General features: G+C 47.1%; 1 protein-coding gene across 5 annotated transcripts in view; it reads left to right on the forward strand.

Moving 5' to 3' along the window:
• LOC100057809 (palmitoyltransferase ZDHHC11) overlaps positions 1–21,459 on the forward strand; it is a 62,312-nt gene that overhangs the window by 32,370 nt on the left and 8,483 nt on the right. For 2 of the 5 annotated variants that reach the window (XR_011430313.1, XR_011430314.1), the window contains 4 exons: positions 703–737; positions 9,543–9,719; positions 12,100–12,134; positions 15,087–15,201. Coding sequence is in view for 3 of the 5 variants with exons in the window: in XM_070246160.1 (XP_070102261.1) it covers positions 703–737; positions 9,543–9,699 (192 nt within the window). In the remaining 2 variants the exon portion in view is untranslated. Of the gene's footprint in view, positions 1–702; positions 738–9,542; positions 9,847–11,828; positions 11,940–12,099; positions 12,135–15,086; positions 15,202–21,459 lie in introns of those variants that run through there. The other 3 variants (XM_023625900.2, XM_070246161.1, XM_070246160.1) reach the window with 2 other exon arrangements.

Genomic DNA, 21,459 nt, shown 5'->3' on the forward strand with positions numbered 1-21,459 from the left:
TCAATCCACAATAGGATACCACTACACACCCATCAGAATGGCTAAAAGCAAAAAGACTGACAATACCAAGTGTTGGTGAAAATGTGGAGGAAGGGAAGGCTCATATGTTGGTAGCTGAAAGTAAAATGGGAATGTATTTTTTTACCGATTGGCAGCTGAGCTGACATCTGTTGCCAATCTTCTTTTCTTCTTCTTCTTCTCCCCAAAGCCCCCCAGTGCATAGTTGTCTATTCTAGTTGTAGGTCCTTCTGGTTGTGCTATGTGGGACGCCGCCTCAGCGTGGCCTGACGAGCAGTGCCATGTCTGCGCCCAGGATCCTAGCTGGTGAAACCCCGGGCCTCCAAAGGGGAACGCCGAACTTAACCACTTGGCCACGGGGCCGTCCCCTAAAATGAGAATTTAAAGTGACGTCACCTTGGAAAGCAGTTTGGCATTTTCTTAAAAACTTAAATACATTCTTATCATTTTACCCAGCTTCCCACTCCTGGGTTCTTACCAATGAGACATGAAAACACCTTTGTGCCTGTAACAGGGTTTGGGAAGAAGTGGGCTTTCCCACCAGTGAGGTCCTTTCCCAGGCCTAAGGATTCCCTGAGATACCATGACTTAAAACTGACTAGTAACGGACTTGAATTTTCTGAAAGATTAACCTCAATATCAAATTTCTTTTTCTGTTTTATTAATTTTCATTTTCCCCCACAGCAAACAGTTGTCGACCCAAATTCATCCGCTTCTGGGTAAGTTCTGTGCTTACTAGAGTTGTTTTCGCTGTCTGAAAAATAGCTATATTCTCTTCTTAAGTCAAATTACTTTGGAAAATAATTGATCTGTGATGGGATATTTTTAAATAATATGATACAATAGAAAATAAAATTGTTCCATTTAACTTTATTAACATTTATAGCCATTCATGTATCTCATTTTCACTTATCCTACTTGCAAAAACTACGATAATTCTTCTCTCCCTTCTTTACAACTAACATCTGAACTAATCTGCAGAAATGAGTCAATGCTCATTTATTTTTTTTCAGTCTGAGAACATGTGCGAAGTTGAGTCTGAACGTCCTTTTCATGGTCTCTAATAATATTTTATTTTGATTAAGCTCCTGAGAGTCAGGCTTACTCATTTTGAGTCCGTTTGAGTCAAGTAGACACTAAGTAGGTGACAGCTCTGCCCCTGGAACACTGCACACAAGCACGTGTGCACACACAGTGCACATGACCTTTCACCTTCAAAATCACAAGAGCTGAGAGTGGTCCATTATAAAGGCCGTGATCCACAGTAAGTGCACATTTTTAAAAGTGTGCTCTGTCTCCGTGATGAAACTGTTTGCGGCCATGAAAAATCATCTCCTAGAATATCCAGAAACAAGAAATATGCTCACAGTGTTACGGTGAGTGCTTTAGTTTGCTAGAGCTGCCGTAACAAAATAGCACAAAAGAGGTGGCTTAAAAGATAGAAATGTGTTGTCTCACTGTTCTGGAGGCTGGAAGTCTGGAATCGAGGCGTTGGCAGGAGCTGTTCCTTCTGAGGGCTGCAGGGTCTGGTCCAGTCTTCCCTTCTTGGCTTGTGGACATGGATCACTCTGTGTCTCTTTGCATCATCTTCCTTCTATGCCTGTCTGTCTGTGTGTCCACATTTCCTCTTTTCATAAGGCTACCATTCATATTGGGATTAGTGCCCACTCTAACGACCTCATTTTAACTTCATTGCTTCTGAAAGACCCTCTCTCCAAACAAGGTCACATTTTGAGGTCCTAAGGGTTCGGGTTCCAATATATCTTTTTTGAAGGGACACAATTTAACCCATAGCAGGCTGCCCTCTGGCCCTTCAAAATCCATGTCCTTCCCACGTGCAGCATAATGCACCTCATCACAGCTTCCCCCAATGCAAGCATCAACTCAAAGTCCCAAATCTGATCATCTAAGTCATCCAAATCAGTGATGGCTGAGACTCAGGATATGATTCATCCTGGACAAAATCTCTCTCTATCTGTGAACCTGTGAAACCAGGCAAGTTATTTGCTTCCAAAATATACTGAGAGGACAGGCATAGGATAGACATTCCCATTCCAAAGGAAGAAAGGGTCACCAGTCCCAAGCAAATCTGAAACCCAGCAGGGCAAATTGCTCAGATTTTGTCCTGAGAATACTCTTCTTTGGCTTGATGCCCTGTGCTGTCACCAGGCCACCCGGTTAATGGCCCTACCACGCCCAGCTCCAGCCAGGAAGCTGGGTTTCTTACCCATTTAAAACTTGAGAATCAGTTGAGACTTTTTCAGCCCCAAGTCCTCTAATCATTCACTTTGCCGGACAAAACCGTGAGAGTCACCATCAGGCACCTTCATGCTGTCTGGTTCATCTTGAGCGCCAATTCTGCTTAACAAAGACAGCAGCCCTTGAGAATGGAGGTGGTGGCTTCACCCTCTGGAACCAAGGAGGTGGTCCTGATCTTGGAGCATTTTCCCTTCTCTTAAAGGATAACGCATGTCACAGCCAGAAAGCTCCGCAGGCCTATTTCCTGCAGGAGAACTCTGAAGTCTGATGGCCTTCCTTCCTTTTGTCCCATCTGAGACCTTTCCAGAAGCACCGTGACCTTTCATGGTTCTAGCAACTTTCTGTTCATGATGATACCTGAATTCTCTAAGATGATAGAAGCTTTCTCTACAGCGCCGAAATCTTTCTGAAATCTCACCTTTAATGTCTGTATTTCTACCAACAGTCTTTTGAAGGCAATCTAGGCTTTTTCTATCATTCACCCAAAACTCTTTAAGCCTCTATTCATTACCCAATTCCAAGGTCAATTCCACATTTTTAGATATTTGTAACAACGGCAGCCCACTTCCCTGTACCAAAATCTGTATTAGTTTGTCTGCACCCTGATCTGGGGACCAGGACTCCAATATGGCATTTTCGAGAAGACGCAATGCAACCACAGCAACAAGCACATTTTTTAATTCTTGTTCCCCACTGTATTTTCCTCAGAACACAAGGTGCATATATTACCTCTCTGATATAAAAAAAAAAGACTAGTTCACAATACTGGATTGTATGTTTGAAAGTTGCTAAGAGAGAAAAGTTTTCATTATAAGGAAAAAAATTGTAACTATGTGAGGTGATGGATATTAACTAAACTTATTGTGGTAATCATTTCATAGTATATACAAACATTGAATGATTATGTTGTGCACCTTAACCTTATATGATGTTATATGTCACGTACGTCTCAATAGAACTGGAAGCAAAGGTTACTTTTAGAAAACATTTTTCAATGTTTTAAACATTAACGTATTTAGATACTGCATTCCTACCCTTTAACAACAAATTTCATCTAGAGGCATTTGTTACAATTTTAGAATTATAATACAAAAGGAAAAAGCATGTATTGAACCATCCCAGGGAAACACACACACACATGCCCCTCCCTTCCAGGTCCCCCTGCCCTCGCCCTCTCCCTGAGGGTCCACTAACTGCTGAGCAGGTGTCGGGGAGGCTGCGCTGGGTCCCACACGGAAGCGTCCTGCCCCCACCCAGCACAGAACAGCCCACTGGCCGCTGCTGTCGTGGCCCGGGCTCCCTGCTGGGCCCGTGCCGTGACCATGAAGCCCATTCTGCTGACAGAGGAGTCAGATGGCCATGCTGGGGACGGGGACTGGGAGGCCAAGCCCAGAGACAGGGACAGAAGTCAGGGAGGGGGTGCGAGGGAGGCGCCCGTCTCTTGCTTGGAAGACGGACCCACACAGCCTGGTTGTGCGAACTGCTCAGGGTTCCTCTGGGGACCCCCGAGACCCCTGACTCATAATGGCGCCTGGGGCATCCTGCGTCATGATGACTCAGTGCACTAAGCTGGTTTTACTCACTCCAACCCAGCAGCCCTGGATCGCGGGGCAACTGTAGACGGAGTGGGGGGCAGTCTGTAATGCCTGCTGTCTTTTCAAAGCTCATAGCTGTGATGCCTGCTCAGGTAGCTCTTAAATACGGTAGCAGCATATAAATATTCCCCATCTCCCCTCCCGATATGACCTCCAGGGCAGTATCTTAACAGTAGAGTGTGTGAGCTCCTCCACCTTTGTTTGCTATCCATATACAAACAACTGAGAGGAAGTAGTTCAAATTATACCATGCATGTCAGTCTGCAGCTTCCTATTTTATACCCCCAACAATGTATCGTGGGCAACTTTTATGACATGTCATGTAGACATCATTCCTTCTCATCAGGAACTTCATACTCTTCCATGGAATGGATATACCATGATTTAGTCGGCCATCCCGTGATAGACACTGAGCTTATGGCCAGGTTTGGGTTTTGCAAACAGAGTTACAAGAAGCATCTTTGTGCCTGTATTGTCAGGAACAATTGGTTTTATTTCTGTAGGATGTCCAGAAGTCAAAGGGCCTGTGCATTTTAAATCTTCATAGGTTCTTCATGATTCCTTGCCCAAAAGATTAGAGTAACTTGCACTTCCATCAGTTTTCTCAAACTTTTCAGCAGAAAATACTGACAATCTATTTAGTTTTATCCAAATAAAACAATTGTTTCTGTGTGCATTTCTCTTAATGCCAGTGGGAATGTACATCGTTTCATCTGTTTGAACATTGTACAATTTGTCTTGTGTGAATTAGGGTTTCAAATATTTTGCCCATTTTTATAGTGAGTCATTTGTATATTTCTTATCAATTTTAAGAAGTCTTTGCCTGTTAAAGATATGAATGAACTCTTTGTTCCATGTGTTTCAAATATATTTCATCCAGTCTATCATTAAAAATATTTCTTTATTGTGTCTTTTGCAATGTAGAGGTCACAAATTTTTCTGAAGCCAAATTGGTCAAAATTTTCTTTTGTCTCACCTTTAAGAGCCTTCCTTTCTTCAGGATTATAGAAATATCCTCTGGTAGTCTTTCCAATATGTTCATAGCTTTTATTTGCCTACTTTGCATTTTTATTTTCAAGCCACCTTGAATTTGTTTTTGTGTACAGTGAGATAGGGTCAGGGTTATTTTATCCCAATGACGTAACTATTGGTTGCCACCTCATTTATTGAATAATCTACCTTTCCCCATCAAAGTCAAAGGCTCTTTTTTAATGTCCAGAGTTCCCACCAACATTAAGTCTGGACACTTGTTTCTGTTGCATTCATCTGTGTCCTGCACCAGCTGTGCTGTTTCTATTGTAGCACTTCATTTAGCTACCTTTTATGTGCTTTTCTCAAATTTTTAATTAATTTTTAAAATTATTATCATTATTTTTTTGGTGAGGAGAGATTGGCCCTGAGCTGACGTCTCTTGCCAATCTTCCTCTTTTTTTCGCTCCCCAAAGCCCCCGTGCACGGTCGTGTATCCTAGTTGTAAGTCCTTCTAGTTCTTCCATGTGGGATGCCGCCACAGCATGGCTTGATGAGTGGTGCTAGGTCCACACCCAGGATCCCAACCAGCAAACTCGGGGCCGCTGAAGCGGAGCCTGCGAACTTCACCACTCCACCCAGGGCTGGCCTCTCGCTACCTTTTGCTATCTGGTAGACAAATTCCTCTCAAGATTTTTTTCATTTTTCTAAACTTTCAACAATGCGTACACATTCATTTTTCCATGTAAACTTTAAAATCGTTTTGTCCATTCTAAGAAACCTGGGTCTGGGATTGGCGTTGCATTGAATTTACAGCTTCACTTGGGAGGCCACCAGTGCTCTTCCCCAGCATCCCCGCTCCCATCCAGGCACAGAAAAGTCGTGGAAGCCCCTCTCCTCATGGTGGAAGAGGCGCCTGGGGCACAGGCCGCACCTCTGCTGAGGGGCCCGGAGCCCCGCCCTCCATGCAAAGGCACGGAGCAGCCGCCCAGTTTGCTCAGGGACAGAGGGGGGCCTGCATGCCTGGGCTCTCCCTGCATCCTGCAGCCCAAGGGGCAGAGGGGCTCCCTGGTCATGAAGGCAATCTTGCGAGTCATGCCCCGTTGGTCCCTTTCTCAAATGCCGAGAGTTTCTTAGCTTTGTCCTTAGTGTGACAGGCAGCGGTACATCTAGTTTAGCGTCAAAACGTCATTCTCTTTCAAACAACCCAATAATTTTTCTTCCAACTTGCCGTCTTTCAAGACCTGATTGGCAATACTGTTGTGTAAATCCAACCATTTTGAATTTCACTTCCAACCATCGTCTAACTATGATCCTTTAAGTGAAGTCTGAGAACATTTTCCCATTTCTCCTTTTCTGGCAAGAATGATAGAAACCTAACTGGAACCAGAGGATAAACCTTCACCTTACAAATTTTTCTTTGGATTGACAAATCAGCGCATGTTCATTAGAGAAACTTTGGAAATACAAAATTCCCGGTAAAAACGGAGGACGCTCAGAGTCCCCCACCCACCCAGAACTACTGCTGAAATTTTGATTTGTATCTTTTAAGTCTTTTAATAATTTTTCTGTGCATTATATACATACATTTTCTTTTGTAAAATAATGATCATATGCAATGTTTAGGAGCCTACTTTTTATACCCCATGTGTTGTAAAGTTCATTCTATTAAAAAAAAAGATGAGACTTTTTTTTTTTAAAGATTTTATTTTTTCCTTTTTCTCCCCAAAGCCCCCCGGTACATAGCTGTATATTCTTCGTTGTGGGTCCTTCTAGTGGTATGTGGGACGCTGCCTCAGTGTGGTCTGATGAGCAGTGCCATGTCCGCACCCAGGATTTGAACCAACGAAACACTGGGCCGCCTGCAGCGGAGCGTGTGAACTTAGCCACTCGGCCACGGGGCCAGCCCCCCGAAAAGATGAGACTTTTAAGGCTACTCTTCCACCTTGGGGTGCATCGTATTCATCTTTACGGGAATGTTTTTCGTTTTCAATCCAGTCTATGCTTCTCCAGCAGGAAGATGAGCTAACAGTATTTAATGAAAGGGCCAGTAATGTGTAAAATGTGATCAAAATATTATGTAAGTTACAAATCCTCTAGAGGAAATAGGAAATAAATTACCGTTAGTCCTTTTTTGTTGCAGGAAATGTTTCTAGGGTAAGAGAATAGTGTGGATCCCGTTGACTAAGCAGGCACTTTAGATAACCAATCACAGCCTTATTCTTCAGGCCAAGCCTGCTATAGCAGGTCAGCACTCAGTTCCTAGAGATCAGGAAATATATCTAACTCGTGTGACCCCATGCCAATGGAAAAAATCCCCTCAGTAAGTGCCTGTGGAGCATGATGATGTTGTCATGTGCCTGTTTCAGGAGAATTTTGTGTAGGACTTTATAAAGTGTCTTATAGTGGTGCTTATCATACCAATTTCTTAAGAGTATTTCTCCTGGACTGCTTACCTCTTATGGAATATTACTTGGATAGCATGAAAATACGAATAGGGAAGAGGATCACACACACTAAGATGCATCTCACCTAATTTTAAAGGGTTTCTGCTCAGCTGACGGCCACCGAGTGGCTTGTGTTGGTTTTCTGTTGCTGCGTAGCACGTTAGCACGCAGTGGCTTAAAGCACTCATCTGACAGTTTCCGTGGGGCAGAAATCGCCGTGAATGAAACTGGGTCGAATGAGATGGGGTCCTCTGCATCCCGCAAGACGGCAATCGTGTGTCGCCACGGTTCATTCATGCTGGAGGTTCTGGTGAAGCTCCCTCTTCAAGCTCGTTTGGGATGTTGACAGAATTCCTTTCTTGTCCTGCTTTTCGCCTTCCCCCTCACTTCAAGTCAGCAGTGGCAGCCTACGTCCTTCTCAAGTCTTGAAACTCTCTCAACTGTTCGTCCTCATTTCTCTGTTTTTAGAGGCTCGGGGGCCAACTTGGGTAATCCAGCATAATCCTCCTGTATTCGTTCCCTAGAGGTGCCACAACAGATTACCGTATCCTGGGCAGCTTAAAACAACAGGGATCTGTTCTCTCACAGTTTTGGAGGCCAGAGGTCCAAAATCAAGGTCTTGCAAGGGCTGCGCTCTCTCTTGGGGAGCTCTAGGAGCGGATTCTCTGCCTCTTCCAGATTCTGGTGACTCCTGGCATTCTGTGGCTTTGGCAGCGTCCCTCCAGTCTCTGCCTCCCTCTTCACATGACCTCTCCCCAGTGTTTCTGTGCTGTCTCCTCCTTTTGTAAAGACACCAGTTACTGGATTTAGGGCCCACCTTAGTCCCAGGCTGACTTCATCTCAAGATCATCCATAACTAATTTCATCTACAAAGACCCTATTTCAACTTCAGATCACATTCTGAGGTTCCAGGGGGACAAGAATTTGTGTGGGGGGGGACACATTTCAACCCCCTACACCTCCTATCTAAGGTCACTGATTAGTAACCTTAACTCCATCTGTAAAGTATTTTTGGTGTGTAATGAGACATTCAGAGATGTGACACCATGGGCTGAGACGGAAGACCCGCATTCTGCCTGCCATATCGTTTCTGTGCACCGTTATCAATAGTCGACTGGAATTGTAAACACATTTGTGTTGAGTGACTTTTACGTACCAAGCACTGTTCCAAGCACAGGAAATGTGATGAATGAGACAGACAAATCCCATCAGCCAATATACACACAATAATTACATCTTAGCTTGTGAACACGTTGTGAAGAAGACTGAGGTCAAGAGAGAGCAAGTGACGACAGGAAGCGTTTTTGATCCGGTGATCTGAGGAGGGGGCGGGGAGCGGAGGCCTTGAGGGGGCGAAGTAGCACGGGCTGTGAGATCTGGAGGGACAAGCCATGCAAAGCCCTGGGAGGGGCTGTGTGAAAATGCCGCTTCCCATCTCCCCAGAGGTGCTGATCCTGTAGGTTGACTTGGGGCCCAGGAATCTGTTTTTATCCAGTGTCCCAGGGATTCTAATCCAGGAATGCTGAGGTTGAACTTGGAGGACCAGTAAGGACGCCCATGGTGTTGGAAGGTCTTGACCAGTGAAGGAACACTGCAGGATCCATGCTTTCCAAAATGGCTCTGGTAGCTGAGTGGACAGTGGCTGTCCCGAGACGGCAGGAAGACAGTCAGGAGACTCCTGTGGTCACTCAGAGAGAGATGGAGTGAGGGCCTTTGGTTTCACGCCTGCCTTGACCTGAGGTTTTTAGGCACCCAATACCCTCTCCGCCTAAGCAGGGTAACCAAGACTGCTCCTTCCCAAGTTCTCTGTCTTCTGCCTTCCGGTTCAAATTACTGAAGACCACAACTCACGCCGTGACCTCTCCCCGCCGTCCTCTTGGCAATCCTCAGTCTCCTTCCTGCCAAACCCAAGGCCTTTCCAGGCCGCGCTCTCCTCCGCACCTGCGGGGGCACGTGGCACCACTCTCCGCCTGCTGGTCCAGACTTCTCTCACTGCTTCTCTGGCCCCGCTCCCAGTTGACTCCTCCCCTGCTCCCTTCCCTGGGGTTTCCCATCATGCAGGAAACTCGAGAGCAGTCAAACAGCGTCCCAAGAGCCTCTGGTTTCCAAGGTTCTACAGAAAAAACGAAAACCACGACAATGAGCCTTGCGTGATGCTTTGCAGCCTTCAGTAGCCCATTCTGAGCACCCCCCACGAAGTGAGGTCCTTCCTTGCTGACTTGTGTCTTTCCTTCCTCCTGCACCCTCCCACCAGGGTGAAGTCTGAGGAGCTCCCGCCTCCACTTAAGGACCCAAGTCAGTCCTTTGTCGTCACCATACACCCAGAGAACTCCTCGTCGTTGCTGAAGTTAAGAGCAGAGCCGCTGGGCACCAGCCTCAAATGCAGGGGGAGAGCCGAAGGTTGGGTCTAAGGCTTCCCCCGAGAACTGAGGTTTGGACAGTATTTTCTCCTTTGCTTGTTTGGTCTTAAGCATTTACAGTGTTCTCAGGGAAGCTACTCAAACGGGAACAATGGTGGGTGGGGAGTAAAAGAAAAATAAAGTGGGTGACATAAAATATTTCTAAGTGTGGGATACGTGTGTGTGACAGAGAGATAGCTGGCTACAACAGTGGGGGTTACTCTAAGGAAGCATCACGTGAGTGCCCTGTGAGGTGCCCTGACATCTGCCATTGGCTCCACGTGTCTGCACCCCCCTCACATGTACCCAGAGTGATTCTGGTAGTAGGATCTGTGAGTCCCTCCTGGTCTCAAACAACCCACTTACCGTCACAGTGGAAGGGCTCACCTGATCCTCTCCCTGGTCAGTGGGGAGGACAAGGTCCACCCACGAGGGACATACCTGGACCAGTGAGTTCACTACTGAGCCGTCCAGAGCTGAGGCCGGAGTGAGAGTCCGTGCTGGAGATACTGGAGGCTGGTCCTCAGTGGGGACTGGGTGTACCTGACAAAGTCATAGCTTCAACCACGCAACACAATTATGCGTGACCCATCCCGGCCACTTCCTGCCATCCAGCCTGTCATCATTTATGCATGTTGAGGGAACCCAGTAACTTACGTAAATGGGGCTGCAGCCAGAGCCAGCTCCTGGGGAAGACCAGGATGGTGCTGCATTCCAGGAGGCAGAACAGTGGTGGTGACAAGTACCGCATCTGTCGGCACCCTACCCCTGCCATCCCTTCTTGTGTGGTGGATGCCACACATGGGCACAAGTGTATAGACAGTTCCATCAGAGTGACAGGGACAGCTTTCAAAAAGCAAAGGAATAATAAGTGTGCAAGTGTTGACTATGCACCCCATCGAGTTATGCTGGTCTGTCCAGGTGGGCGCACTCAGCCTTCTTCTCCATGAGGTGCAGCTGCTGACCGCACCTCTAGAACGTGTGACCACGCAGTCTCACGGTCACCTTACCACCACCCCGTCTCAGGAATCCCAGGCAGCCCTGATTCTGTTGTTGCCACTCACTCACTTGTGACAGACACTTGTCATCCATCATCACATGTAATCCTGCTAAGAATTCTCTGAGACAGATCTTTATTATTTCCACTGTAGTGGCCAAGCTCAGGTATCGCTGCCCAGCTCCCCTCCTGAGTATGGGGAGAGCTTTCAGCCCCTGAGGGCTCACCCACTGCGGGACAAATTCTCTTCTGCATTCAAACCATAAATACCACATATGACAGATGGCTTCCAAACTCTACAATAGTAATATTATAGGTTTGGGTCTCGACATTTCCATGCTTAATTCTGAAAAACGCATTCTCGCTTAAGAAAAGTAGTTACCTTTCCAGTCAATTTACACAAATTGCCACAACTAAATAAATAAAAAAAGGAAAATCCCAGGTCCTGGTGACTACCCTGGTGAGTTCTACCAAACTTTTTTTAAATGATAACAACCGTACACAAACTCTTTGAGAACATGGGAGAGGACGGGAACTGCGCTGGCACGTGGATTATCTCGTTTAATCTTTGCAAAAAGCCTCACAGACAGGTAATCGTATTATCCCCGCTTCTCAGAGGCGGAAACCAGCACAGATCGCTACACACTCACTAGAACGGTTATAATGAACAAGACGAACAATGCCAAGTGTTGGTGAGGATGCAGAGTAGCTGGTGGGGTTAAAATAGGAATGCAAATTGACACCTTGTCAGCCAGCAGCGGGGCAGGATCTTAAGTGAAATATATACTTATCACATGACCCAGCCTTCTCACTGCTGGGTTCTCACCAGAGAGAAATGAAAACCTGTGCATGTGTAACAGGATGTGTGTCTTTGCTCGAGCTGCCGTAACAAAGTCCTACAGGCTGGGTGGCTTAAACGACAAATTTATTTTCTCACAGTTCTGGAGGCAGAAGTTTGAGATCAAGGTGTGGCCAAGGTTGGATTCTTCAGAGGCCTCCTCCTTGGCCATCTCCACCACGTCTTCCCGTGGTCATCCCTCTGCATGTACCTTCGTCCTAATCTCCTCTTTGTATGAGGACACCAGTCCTGTCGGGTTAGGGCCCACCCTAGTGACCTCATTTAACATTCATCTCCTCTTTAAAGGCTCTGTCTCCAAATGCCACCACGTTCTCAGTTACGAGGGGTTAGGACTTCGACATATGAAATCGGAGGGGACAAATTCAGGCCATAAGAGCACAAGGAGTGGGAGAAGGATACTGTCCCACCAGAGATCCTTTCTCCCGGACCCAGGAGCCCCTGGGGTACCATCACTCGAAACTGACCAATAATGGACTTGCATTTTGTTTAAGAATAAGCTCTGCGTCAACAGCTCCTTCCTTCTTCATTTTGTGCATTATTGTTTGCACCCTCACAGGAAGCAGACAGCCGACCGAGAACACCTGCTCTTGGGTAAGTTCCTGAGCTCCCTGGAGTTGCTTTATCCGTCCGACACACAGCTGTCCACTCATCTCAACTAGAATTACTTAGGAAAATAACTCACCTAGAATGGGATATTTTAAAAGACTGTGAAGGCATAATAGAAAATAAATCATTTCAGGTAACATTATTGACACTGATAGCCATTCATGTAGCTTATTGCACTTAGAGTCCCTGAAAAGTTATAATATTTCTTCTCTACATTTTCACAACTAACATCCGAACTAATGCACAGATATAAGTGATGCTCATCTCTTTTCTCTTCTGTGAACGTGTGTAGCATTACCAGGCTGGCTGCCCGTTTAATGGTTTGTAATAGTGTTGGGTTAAGTCAGGGCTTGTCCTTTTGACTCGTTCTTGAGTCAAGTAGCCGCTTAGTAGATACGTTCGCTGACGACAGGCCTGACGCAGAATCGGCGCCCACAGGCCGACCCCAAGCACACAGGTCTTTTCACCTTCAATTCACAAAGGCAGGAAGGGTAGAAAGATGGCGATCCAGTTTCAAGCACACAGTTTACAGAGCGCACTCTGTCCCCGTGAGAAACTGCGTGCAGCCCTGAAAAGCTGTCTTCTCGTAGAATATTGTCAAAGAGCTATACTCACAACAGTAAAGTAAGTTATCCATTCTCTGTTCTCTGCACTATCTACCTGAGCACACAGTGAGCACGGTACCTGGGTCATTGACAGAGTACTCCTAGAAAACATTCTCCTCTGTTTTAAGTGTTTGGGTACTGCATCCTTACCCTCTGACCTCAATAACTTTTCATCTAGAGGCATTTGTTACAATTTTAGAATTATAATACAAAAGGAAAAAGCATGTATTGAACCATCCCAGGGAAACACACACACACATGCCCCTCCCTTCCAGGTCCCCCTGCCCTCGCCCTCTCCCTGAGGGTCCACTAACTGCTGAGCAGGTGTCGGGGAGGCTGCGCTGGGTCCCACACGGAAGCGTCCTGCCCCCACCCAGCACAGAACAGCCCACTGGCCGCTGCTGTCGTGGCCCGGGCTCCCTGCTGGGCCCGTGCCGTGACCATGAAGCCCATTCTGCTGACAGAGGAGTCAGATGGCCACGCTGGGGACGGGGACTGGGAGGCCAAGCCCAGAGACAGGGACAGAAGTCAGGGAGGGGGTGCGAGGGAGGCGCCCGTCTCTTGCTTGGAAGACGGACCCACACAGCCTGGTTGTGCGAACTGCTCAGGGTTCCTCTGGGGACCCCCGAGACCCCTGACTCATAATGGCGCCTGGGGCAGCCTGGGTCATGATGACTCAGTGCACCAAGCTGGTCTTACTCACTCCAACCCAGCAGCCCTGGATCGCGGGGCAACTGTAGACGGAGTGGGGGGTAGTCTGTAATGCCTGCTGTCTTCTCAAAGCTCATAGCTGTGATGCCTGCTCAGGTAGCTCTTAAATACGGTAGCAGCATATAAATAAAAATATTCTCCGCTTCTCTCCTGGACTTCCACCTCAAGAGTACTGCTTTAACACAGAGGGTGGAGCCACAGGTGTTTTCCCCATGCAAGTACAAAAAGTTCACCCACATTGAAAAGTTATTATACCACACACATTAGTCTGAAGCTTCCTTTTTTATTCCCCCAACAACATATCAACGGACAACTTGCATGACATTACTGTGTGAGGGACCCATGCTGTTTCCCCAGCATCATAGCCCCACAAGGAGACAGTTACAACCCGGAAGTCAGTCTCCCCTGGTGAGCGAGGGGCAGGAAGTGCCAGCCCACACTCTGGCGAGTCTTGCTCAGGAAGCTCCACCCCCAAACAAAATCTTCCTGTGGGAAGCTCCCGCGTTCTGGGCCTGAGAATAGGGGGCCTGGGTTCTTGGGGGGCGTCACTGTTGCTTCATTCTGCAGCCCTAGGGGACAAAGCAACTCACTGTACAGCTTGTCAGGAGACTGGTTCTTTAAACTCTATAGATTTTGAACATTGTTCAGTTAAAAGAAAAAATATGATGTGATGTTATTGAGTATAAACTATTCCATCCTTGAAATGTACTATATTCCTCTTTGTGGGGATATTCTTTCACTTTCCATGGATTGACTTTACTTCTCCAACAAGAAAACGAGCTAACCTTGTTTAATTAAAGGGCTGGTTATGAGGTCAGGATTACACTAACGCTGTGTGAGTCCATAAATCTTATAGATACACTGGGCAATAAAATACTATTAGTCCTTTTGTAATTGCGGAAAGTATTTCTGGGGTAATCTAATAGTTTGGATCCAGTTGGTCAAATTGGTGCTTTAGACAACCACTCACAGCCTCGCTCTTTGGGCCACACCTACTCTAGCAGGTCCTGGAGAGCAGGGCCTTTGTCCGTCTACACCATGCTGACGGAAAACGTGTCCACTCAGTTAGTGCCTTGGTCTGTGATGATGTTAATCACAGGCACATTTTCGTGGAAAACGTTGTGTAGGACTTTATCAAACGTCTCTTCCCAGTGGCAGCTGTCAGACTAACTCATTGGGAGAATTTCTTCTGGTCTATTTATCTGTTGAATGGTTGTATAGAAATTGACCACATGGACTGAAAATACGAATAAGAGAGTAGGGTCCATCACACATGAGGCTGCTACTTATCTGATTTTAAAGGCATTGCACTCGGCTAAGATCCACCACGTGGCTGGTTCTGATTTTCCTTTGGCGGGTAGAGCACGCCTTTGCACCACCCCCGACAGGCGTGAGGGTCTCTCCCACATGAGTCTCATGCCTGTTTGCTGTACAGTAAGCTCTCAAGTGCTCACAGAGCTCCCCAGGAGCGGCCTGGCCTGTTCCTGAGATTGTGCCAACACGAGGGAACCACGTGACGGGACATTCTGTGGCACTTCGCAGCCCTCGCAGCGCCCTGGGCACTCACCCCACAGCGAGGGCCTTCTGTGTTGACGTGTCTCTTCGTTCCCGCCCTCCCTAGCAGAGTGAAGCGGAAGGAGTTCCTGCCGCCACCACCGCTGTTTCTGTCTTCAAGTCTGAGTTCCACCGCTGTCGTCGCCCCAGAGGGCGCCCAGGAGGGTGCTTGGACGCTGAAGGTGAGCACGGGCAGCAGCCGCGGAGTCTGCGTGCAGGGCTGGGGGCCCAAAGTCGGGTCTGAGGCTCCCTCCAAAATGAGGTGGACGGGAGACTCTGGACGGCTTGCTCGACTGAGTTAAGCATTCACTGTGCCCAGAATGCTACTCAAATGCAACAAAGGTGAGCGGGGAATAGAAGAAAGAGTGAGGGACAGAAAATACCCATGACTGTGGGACGTGTGTGTGACAGAAGCAGATAAAGTGCAGAAACGGGTTGCTACTAAAGCTGAAGCCTCATGCACGCTCGGCGAAGTGCGCTGCTGTCTGCAGCCAGCTCTGAACGGAACGTGCTGGGCTGTTATGTGGTGAGGGACGCAGGACAACACGCCAGTAACGGCACGGAGCTTCTCTGACAATCCCTCTGACTTTTCTGTATGTTCAGAATTTTTCATGATAGAATGTTGGGGAATAACTGTGTGTGTAGGAAACAGACGGGGAATAAAGATGGTGCGTGTAACGCATAGTCAAAAAATAGAGCATGTGAGTGTGCGTGTGAGACACACGCAGAGGCCAAAGGCAAACTGAGCGAGGAAGCCAGCAGACGAGGCACATGGCTGAGAAGTGCTGACGACACCCGGGACGGGATGTGGGCAGGACCGGGCGGCCCAGGCAGAGGTGCACGAGGGGCAGAGGCTCAGGTGGAACAGCCTGGTGAGCAGGTGAGTGTAGAGACTGTCGAAGGGAGAGCGGAAGCCGAGACTGCCATGGGGCCGAAGGGCGCACAGGTCTGCACAGACCTCCGGGGCGCTCCCTCCCAGAGTGACTCATGCCGCGAGGGGAGCCTGCAGTGCTTGACTTCCCGTCTCTTTCAGACCTGCGGCCCAATTTCGCTTCCGCAGCAGCAGAGACTCAGAAGGATGCACTTGAAGTCTAGGCTTCATCCTGCACTCCGTTTAGGAGAGCCCCATCCTGACCACTGGCAGTCAGACCCTGGCCCTTAACCCCACTGCCACATTCCCTGAGAGTCTGATGCCGGTGGCTGGTCCACACCCCCAGAGCCGGCCCGTGACCTTCTCTCAGCCGCAGGCTCAGTCCGGAACCTGCGTCTGATCCTGCAGCCCTGGGCTCGCCCCTCTGCAGGTGGCTCCAAGGCCTGCTGCTCTGAGCCGAGTGGTTGGAAAACTAACTGGCACCATAAAGTGCACTTGGACTTTGGCATCAGACAGACCTGGCTTCCATTCTCGTGTGGAGACGTTACTGGTTTTATAACCTTGAGGAAGTTTCTTAAACCGCTCTGAGGCCCTATTTCTTCCCAAGGAACTAAGGGGACGTTGATATCCATTTCCCAGAGGAGAAAGTGTGTGCAGACTGCATGAGGAGCCGTGAGCACTGCTGCCCAGTGGCTGGCTCGGGGTGATGCCCAGGCGATGGGAGTGGCCTCCCCACCACACACACTTGTTTTGGACCTTGGTGCACGGAATTGCATTGATCATAATCCTTGGCTGGGGACAGACTCACCGTTGACCTGGGCACGACCTGCTCTTTTAATTTACTGAGCATTCTAGTTACTTATTTTTGGTAACAAAAGAAGCAGCCCCACCCAGAAGGGCAGGGTCCTGAGGCCTCCCTCTGCCTATGTGGCCCCTCGGAGTCCTGGCACCCACCACGCTCTTCACTCTGGTTTTCCGTTGAACATTGTGCTTTAGACTGTCCACGCTCCTGAAAAGTGCCCACACGCAGTACATTGGCTACTTTTTGTCTTGCAGAAGGGACAGCACCTGTGTGTGGGGTTTGGGATTTTGGGGGAATCTCCTTTTTCACTTGATACTAAATTGTGTCAATGTGTCCACTTTGTTTTCTCTGTAACATTTCTCCCCATACCACATTTATCCATCCACTCTGCTGAGGATGGGCATGGGGATGGTTTCCAGGGTTTTGCTGCCACACGGCTGCTGCCATGCCCCATCTTGACACCTCTCCTCTTGTAGGGTGCAAGGCCTACTCCTAGGAGTGGAATTGCTGTGTATGTGAACGTTCAGCCAGACTGCTTCCTAAAGCGGTTGTACGGTCTACACTCTCACAACCACGTGTGAGAAATTCCACGGATGCGCATCCTCTCCAACACTCGGAGCTGCAGGTCGTGGGGTGCGGACGGCCAGCCGACTGTGGGGTCTCCCTGCATTCCCCTCATGATTAATGGTGCTGAATGCACATCAGCCGCATGAGTTTCCTCATGTGGAGTACTTGCTCATGTCCTCAGCCCATTTTTCTCTTAGGCTCTTTCTGCTTTTCTTATAGCTTTATGTGAGTTATTTCTACCTTCTTGATACAGATCCTGTCAGTTGAGTGAAGTACAGACAGAGTGTCACTGTGCAGCTTGACTCCGCGTTTAATTTAACGTGAGATTTGATGAACCAGACCCATGCGTTTCAATATAGGCACATTTACAGATATTTTATAGATAATGCTTTGAGGTCTTGGTTAATAAATCTTTCACCAAAAGATATAAAACAGACCCATCTATAGTTTCTACTAGGAGTTTTAAGTGTTTGATTTTGACAGGTGAGTCCTTACACTGTCACAGTTTATTTGAGTGAGTGATGTGAGGTAGGGCTCCAAACTCATTGTTTCCCATGTGGATTTCCATTTTTCCAATTCTGTTCATTGAAGAGTCCCTCATTTCCCCACTGATGTCACAGCCCCCTCTGTCCCATAACAAAGCTCAACACAGTGTGTCAACACAATGTATTGGAAGACAGTGCATGGCATTTGTGAGTCTGTTTCTGGGCTCTCAGATCACTTTCATTGGTCAATTTGTCTAACCCTGCACTAATGCCCTAGTGTCTTACTTTCCACAGCTTCGTCAGTTCTGACAAGAAGTATTCCCTTTCTCTCTTCCAAGAAGGGCCCAAGTTACTCAGTATAACTGCCCCTGAGGGGCCCTCTTTTCTGCCTGGCGCCTCCCACCACCACCCGACCCTCCACATTTCTGGGGCCCTGACGTCAGAGCCTTCTTGCCTCCTGTGAGGTGGGTGAGCCTGGCTGCTGGCTCTGCAGGGTCAGCTAAATGTTCCACACGTGAACCCTGACCCACCTCCCCCATGCTCAACGGCATGTCTCCTCCCCATCCTCACCCCTCCCTCCTGCCCCTGCTGCCCGCCACGGCCCTGGGTCCAGCAGTCTGTGCAGATGGCTGCCCTCAGCTCAGTGTCCTTCTCCACAGCCACTTCAGTGACAGCTTTGTGAGCTCTGCAGCCATCTGTTTTCCTTCCTCTAACACTGTGTTAAGCTTTCATCTGCTCTCCTCTTCCCTCTGGCTATGTCTTTTTGAGCTTGTACTTGTTCATCTTTGCCTATTTTTTGGCAGATATTTGCAGGGACTGTGTAAACAAGCTTGGTCAGTCTGCTGTGTTTAACTGGAAGTTGTTACCTCTGCATTTTTTTTATTTCTTCTTGAGTCAGTTTTGGCAAGTTGTATGTTTCCAGGAAGTTGTCCATTTCATCTACGTTATCCAATTTCTTGGCATACAACTGTTTAGATTATTCTCTTATAATCCATTTTATTTCCGTAAAATCCACGGTGATGTCCCCACTTTCATTTCTGATTTTAGTGATTTGAGTCTTCTCTCTTTTTTTCCTCTCAATTCTGTTAATTTTTTTATTCTTCTCCCCATAGCCCGCCGGTACATAGTTGTACATTCTAGTTGTGAGTGCCTCTGGTTGTGCCATGTGGGACGCCACCTCAGTGTAGCCTCATGAGCGGTGCCATGTCTGTGCCTGGGATCCGAACCAGTGAAACCCTGGGTGGCCGAAGCGGAGCACCAGAACTTCACCACTCTGCCACGGGGCAGCCCTCAATTCTGCTAACTTTTGATCCATACATTTTGGGACTCTGTTGTTAGGTGTGTGAAATATTTATAATTGTTCTATCTTCCCACTGGATTGAAACTTTTATCAATATATAACGTCCTTGTTTGTCTCTTGTAACCAGTTCTGACTTAAAGTCTCTTTTGTTTGACAATAATATAGGCATCCCAGCTCTCTTTTGGTTACCATTTGCATGGAATATCTTTTTCCATACTTTTACTTTCAAGCTCTTTGTGTCTTTGTATCTAAAGTGAGTCTCCTGTAGATAGATATCACATTGTGGTTGTTTTTTTTTTAGCCTAATCTGCCAGTCTCTGACTTTTAATAGGAGAACTTAATCCTATTACATTTAAAGTAATTACTGATAAGGATTTACTTCCTCACTTAGTTATTTGTTTCCCGTATAGATCTTTTTTCTTATTCCTCAATTCCTCTATCACTGCCTTTTTTGTATTTAGTTGAAAGTTCGTGCTGTGCCATTGTGATTCCTTTCTTCTTTCCTTTTCTATATATTTTTTAGTTATCTTCTTAGTGGTTACGTTGGGGATTACAATTAACATCTTAAACGTGTAACAATCTAGTTTGAATAATACCACCTTACTTTCAACAGTATACACTCTGTTCCATATACATCTCCACCCCTCCTCCTTCTATTGCCAATGTCACAGGTTACGTCTTTGTACGTTGTGTGCCCATTGACAAAGATTTATAATTATTGTTTTACGCATTTGTCTTTTAAATCATATAGAAAAAGAGAGGAGTTGCAAACACAGTAGAACAGCACTGGCTTATATGTTAACCTTTACCTTTACGTGGAGTTATCTTTACCAGTGGTCTTTATCTCCTCTTGTGGCTCTGAGTTACATTCTAGTGTCTTTTTGTTTTAGCCTGGAGGGCTCCTTTTAGCATTTCTTGTGGGGCAGATCTACTGGTAATGAATTCCCTCAGTGTTTGTTTGCCTGAGAATGTCTTAATTTCTCCTTCGTTCTAAAAAGACAGTTTTGGTGGATATAGAATTCTGCATTGGCAGACTTTTTCCTTTCAGGACTTGAAATATGTCACCCACTGCCTTCTGGCCCCGTGGATTCTTATGGGAAATCAACTGTTATCTTATGGAGGATCTTTGTTTGGGATTCCTTGCTTCTCTCTTGCTGCTTTCTAAATTCTCTCTTGGAGCTCTGAGAATCTGACTGTCACGTGTCCTGGTGTGGATCGTTTTGAGTTTATCTTGCTCGCAGTTTGAGCTTCTTGGATGTGTAGATTCCTATCTTTCATCAGATTTTGGAAATTGTCAGTGATTATTTCTTCAGTTCTTCTTTTCTCTGTTCCCCCTCTCTTCTCCCTCTGGGACTCCTTTGAAGCATATGTTGATACCCTTGACGGTCTCCCACAGGTCCACCAGACTCTACTCACTTCCCGTCAGTCTTTCTTCTTTCTGGTCCTCACACTGATCATTGCAGTTGTCTTCAAGTTTGCTGATCCTTTCTTCCATCTGCTCAAATCTGTTGAGCTGCTCTAGTGAATTTTCATTTTGGTTTTTGTACTTTTCAGCCCCAGAATTTGTTTTGTTCCCTTTTATAATTTCTGCCTCTTTATTGATATTATTTGTTCATATACCATTTTCCTGATTTCCTTTAGTTATCTGTCCGTGATTTCCTTTGGCTCATTGAGCATATTTAAGACAGCTGATTTAATGTCTTTGACTATTCATTCAAATGTCTGGGCTTCCTGAGGGAAATTCTGTCAAATTCTCTTTCTCCTGTGAGTGAGCCATATGTTTCTGTTTCTTTGCATGTTCTGTAATGTTTGTTGAGAACTGGGTATTCTGAGTATTGTAATGTGGTGACTTTACATATCGGATTCTCCCACTCTTCAGGGATTGCAGTTGTTTTCCTGTTGAGGGCTGGAACTACCTGTTGTGATTTTTCCAAACTATTTTTGCAAAGTATGCATATCTTTTCACGGAAGTTTCTCTTCTGTTACCTCTGTGGTCGGCCAGTGACCTGAAAAAGATTTCCTTCAATGTCTGGCTGCAAGCAGAGAGGGGAAAGGTTCTGTGTCTTTAAATCTCCCCATAGTTGGCACTGAGGGAAGGCACTGCTGCGAGAAGAGCCGACTCCAAGGCAAGCACCTGTGCCCGAACCTCAGGGCATGGCCACCAACTGAACATACAACCTGAGCTTTTGGAGCACTAACGTCGCACTGCCTTCCCTGGCACCGGCCAGCTGCTCCCAGGATGAGGGAGCCGCAGCCGCAGCAGGACTGAGGAGTGGGGCAGCATCGGGTCCACACACACTGCTGGCTTCTGAAAGATCAGCCGCCTCTCCCTTCCGCAGGCAGCCCCAGCCGGACTGTATGTGATCAGGTTCCAGTGCGAGCTAGGGGATTCCAACTGCTCTTTCCAGCATAACG

The sequence above is a fragment of the Equus caballus genome, chromosome 21 (assembly GCF_041296265.1).
Source record: "Equus caballus isolate H_3958 breed thoroughbred chromosome 21, TB-T2T, whole genome shotgun sequence".
In the NCBI taxonomy this organism is placed as follows: domain Eukaryota; kingdom Metazoa; phylum Chordata; class Mammalia; order Perissodactyla; family Equidae; genus Equus; species Equus caballus.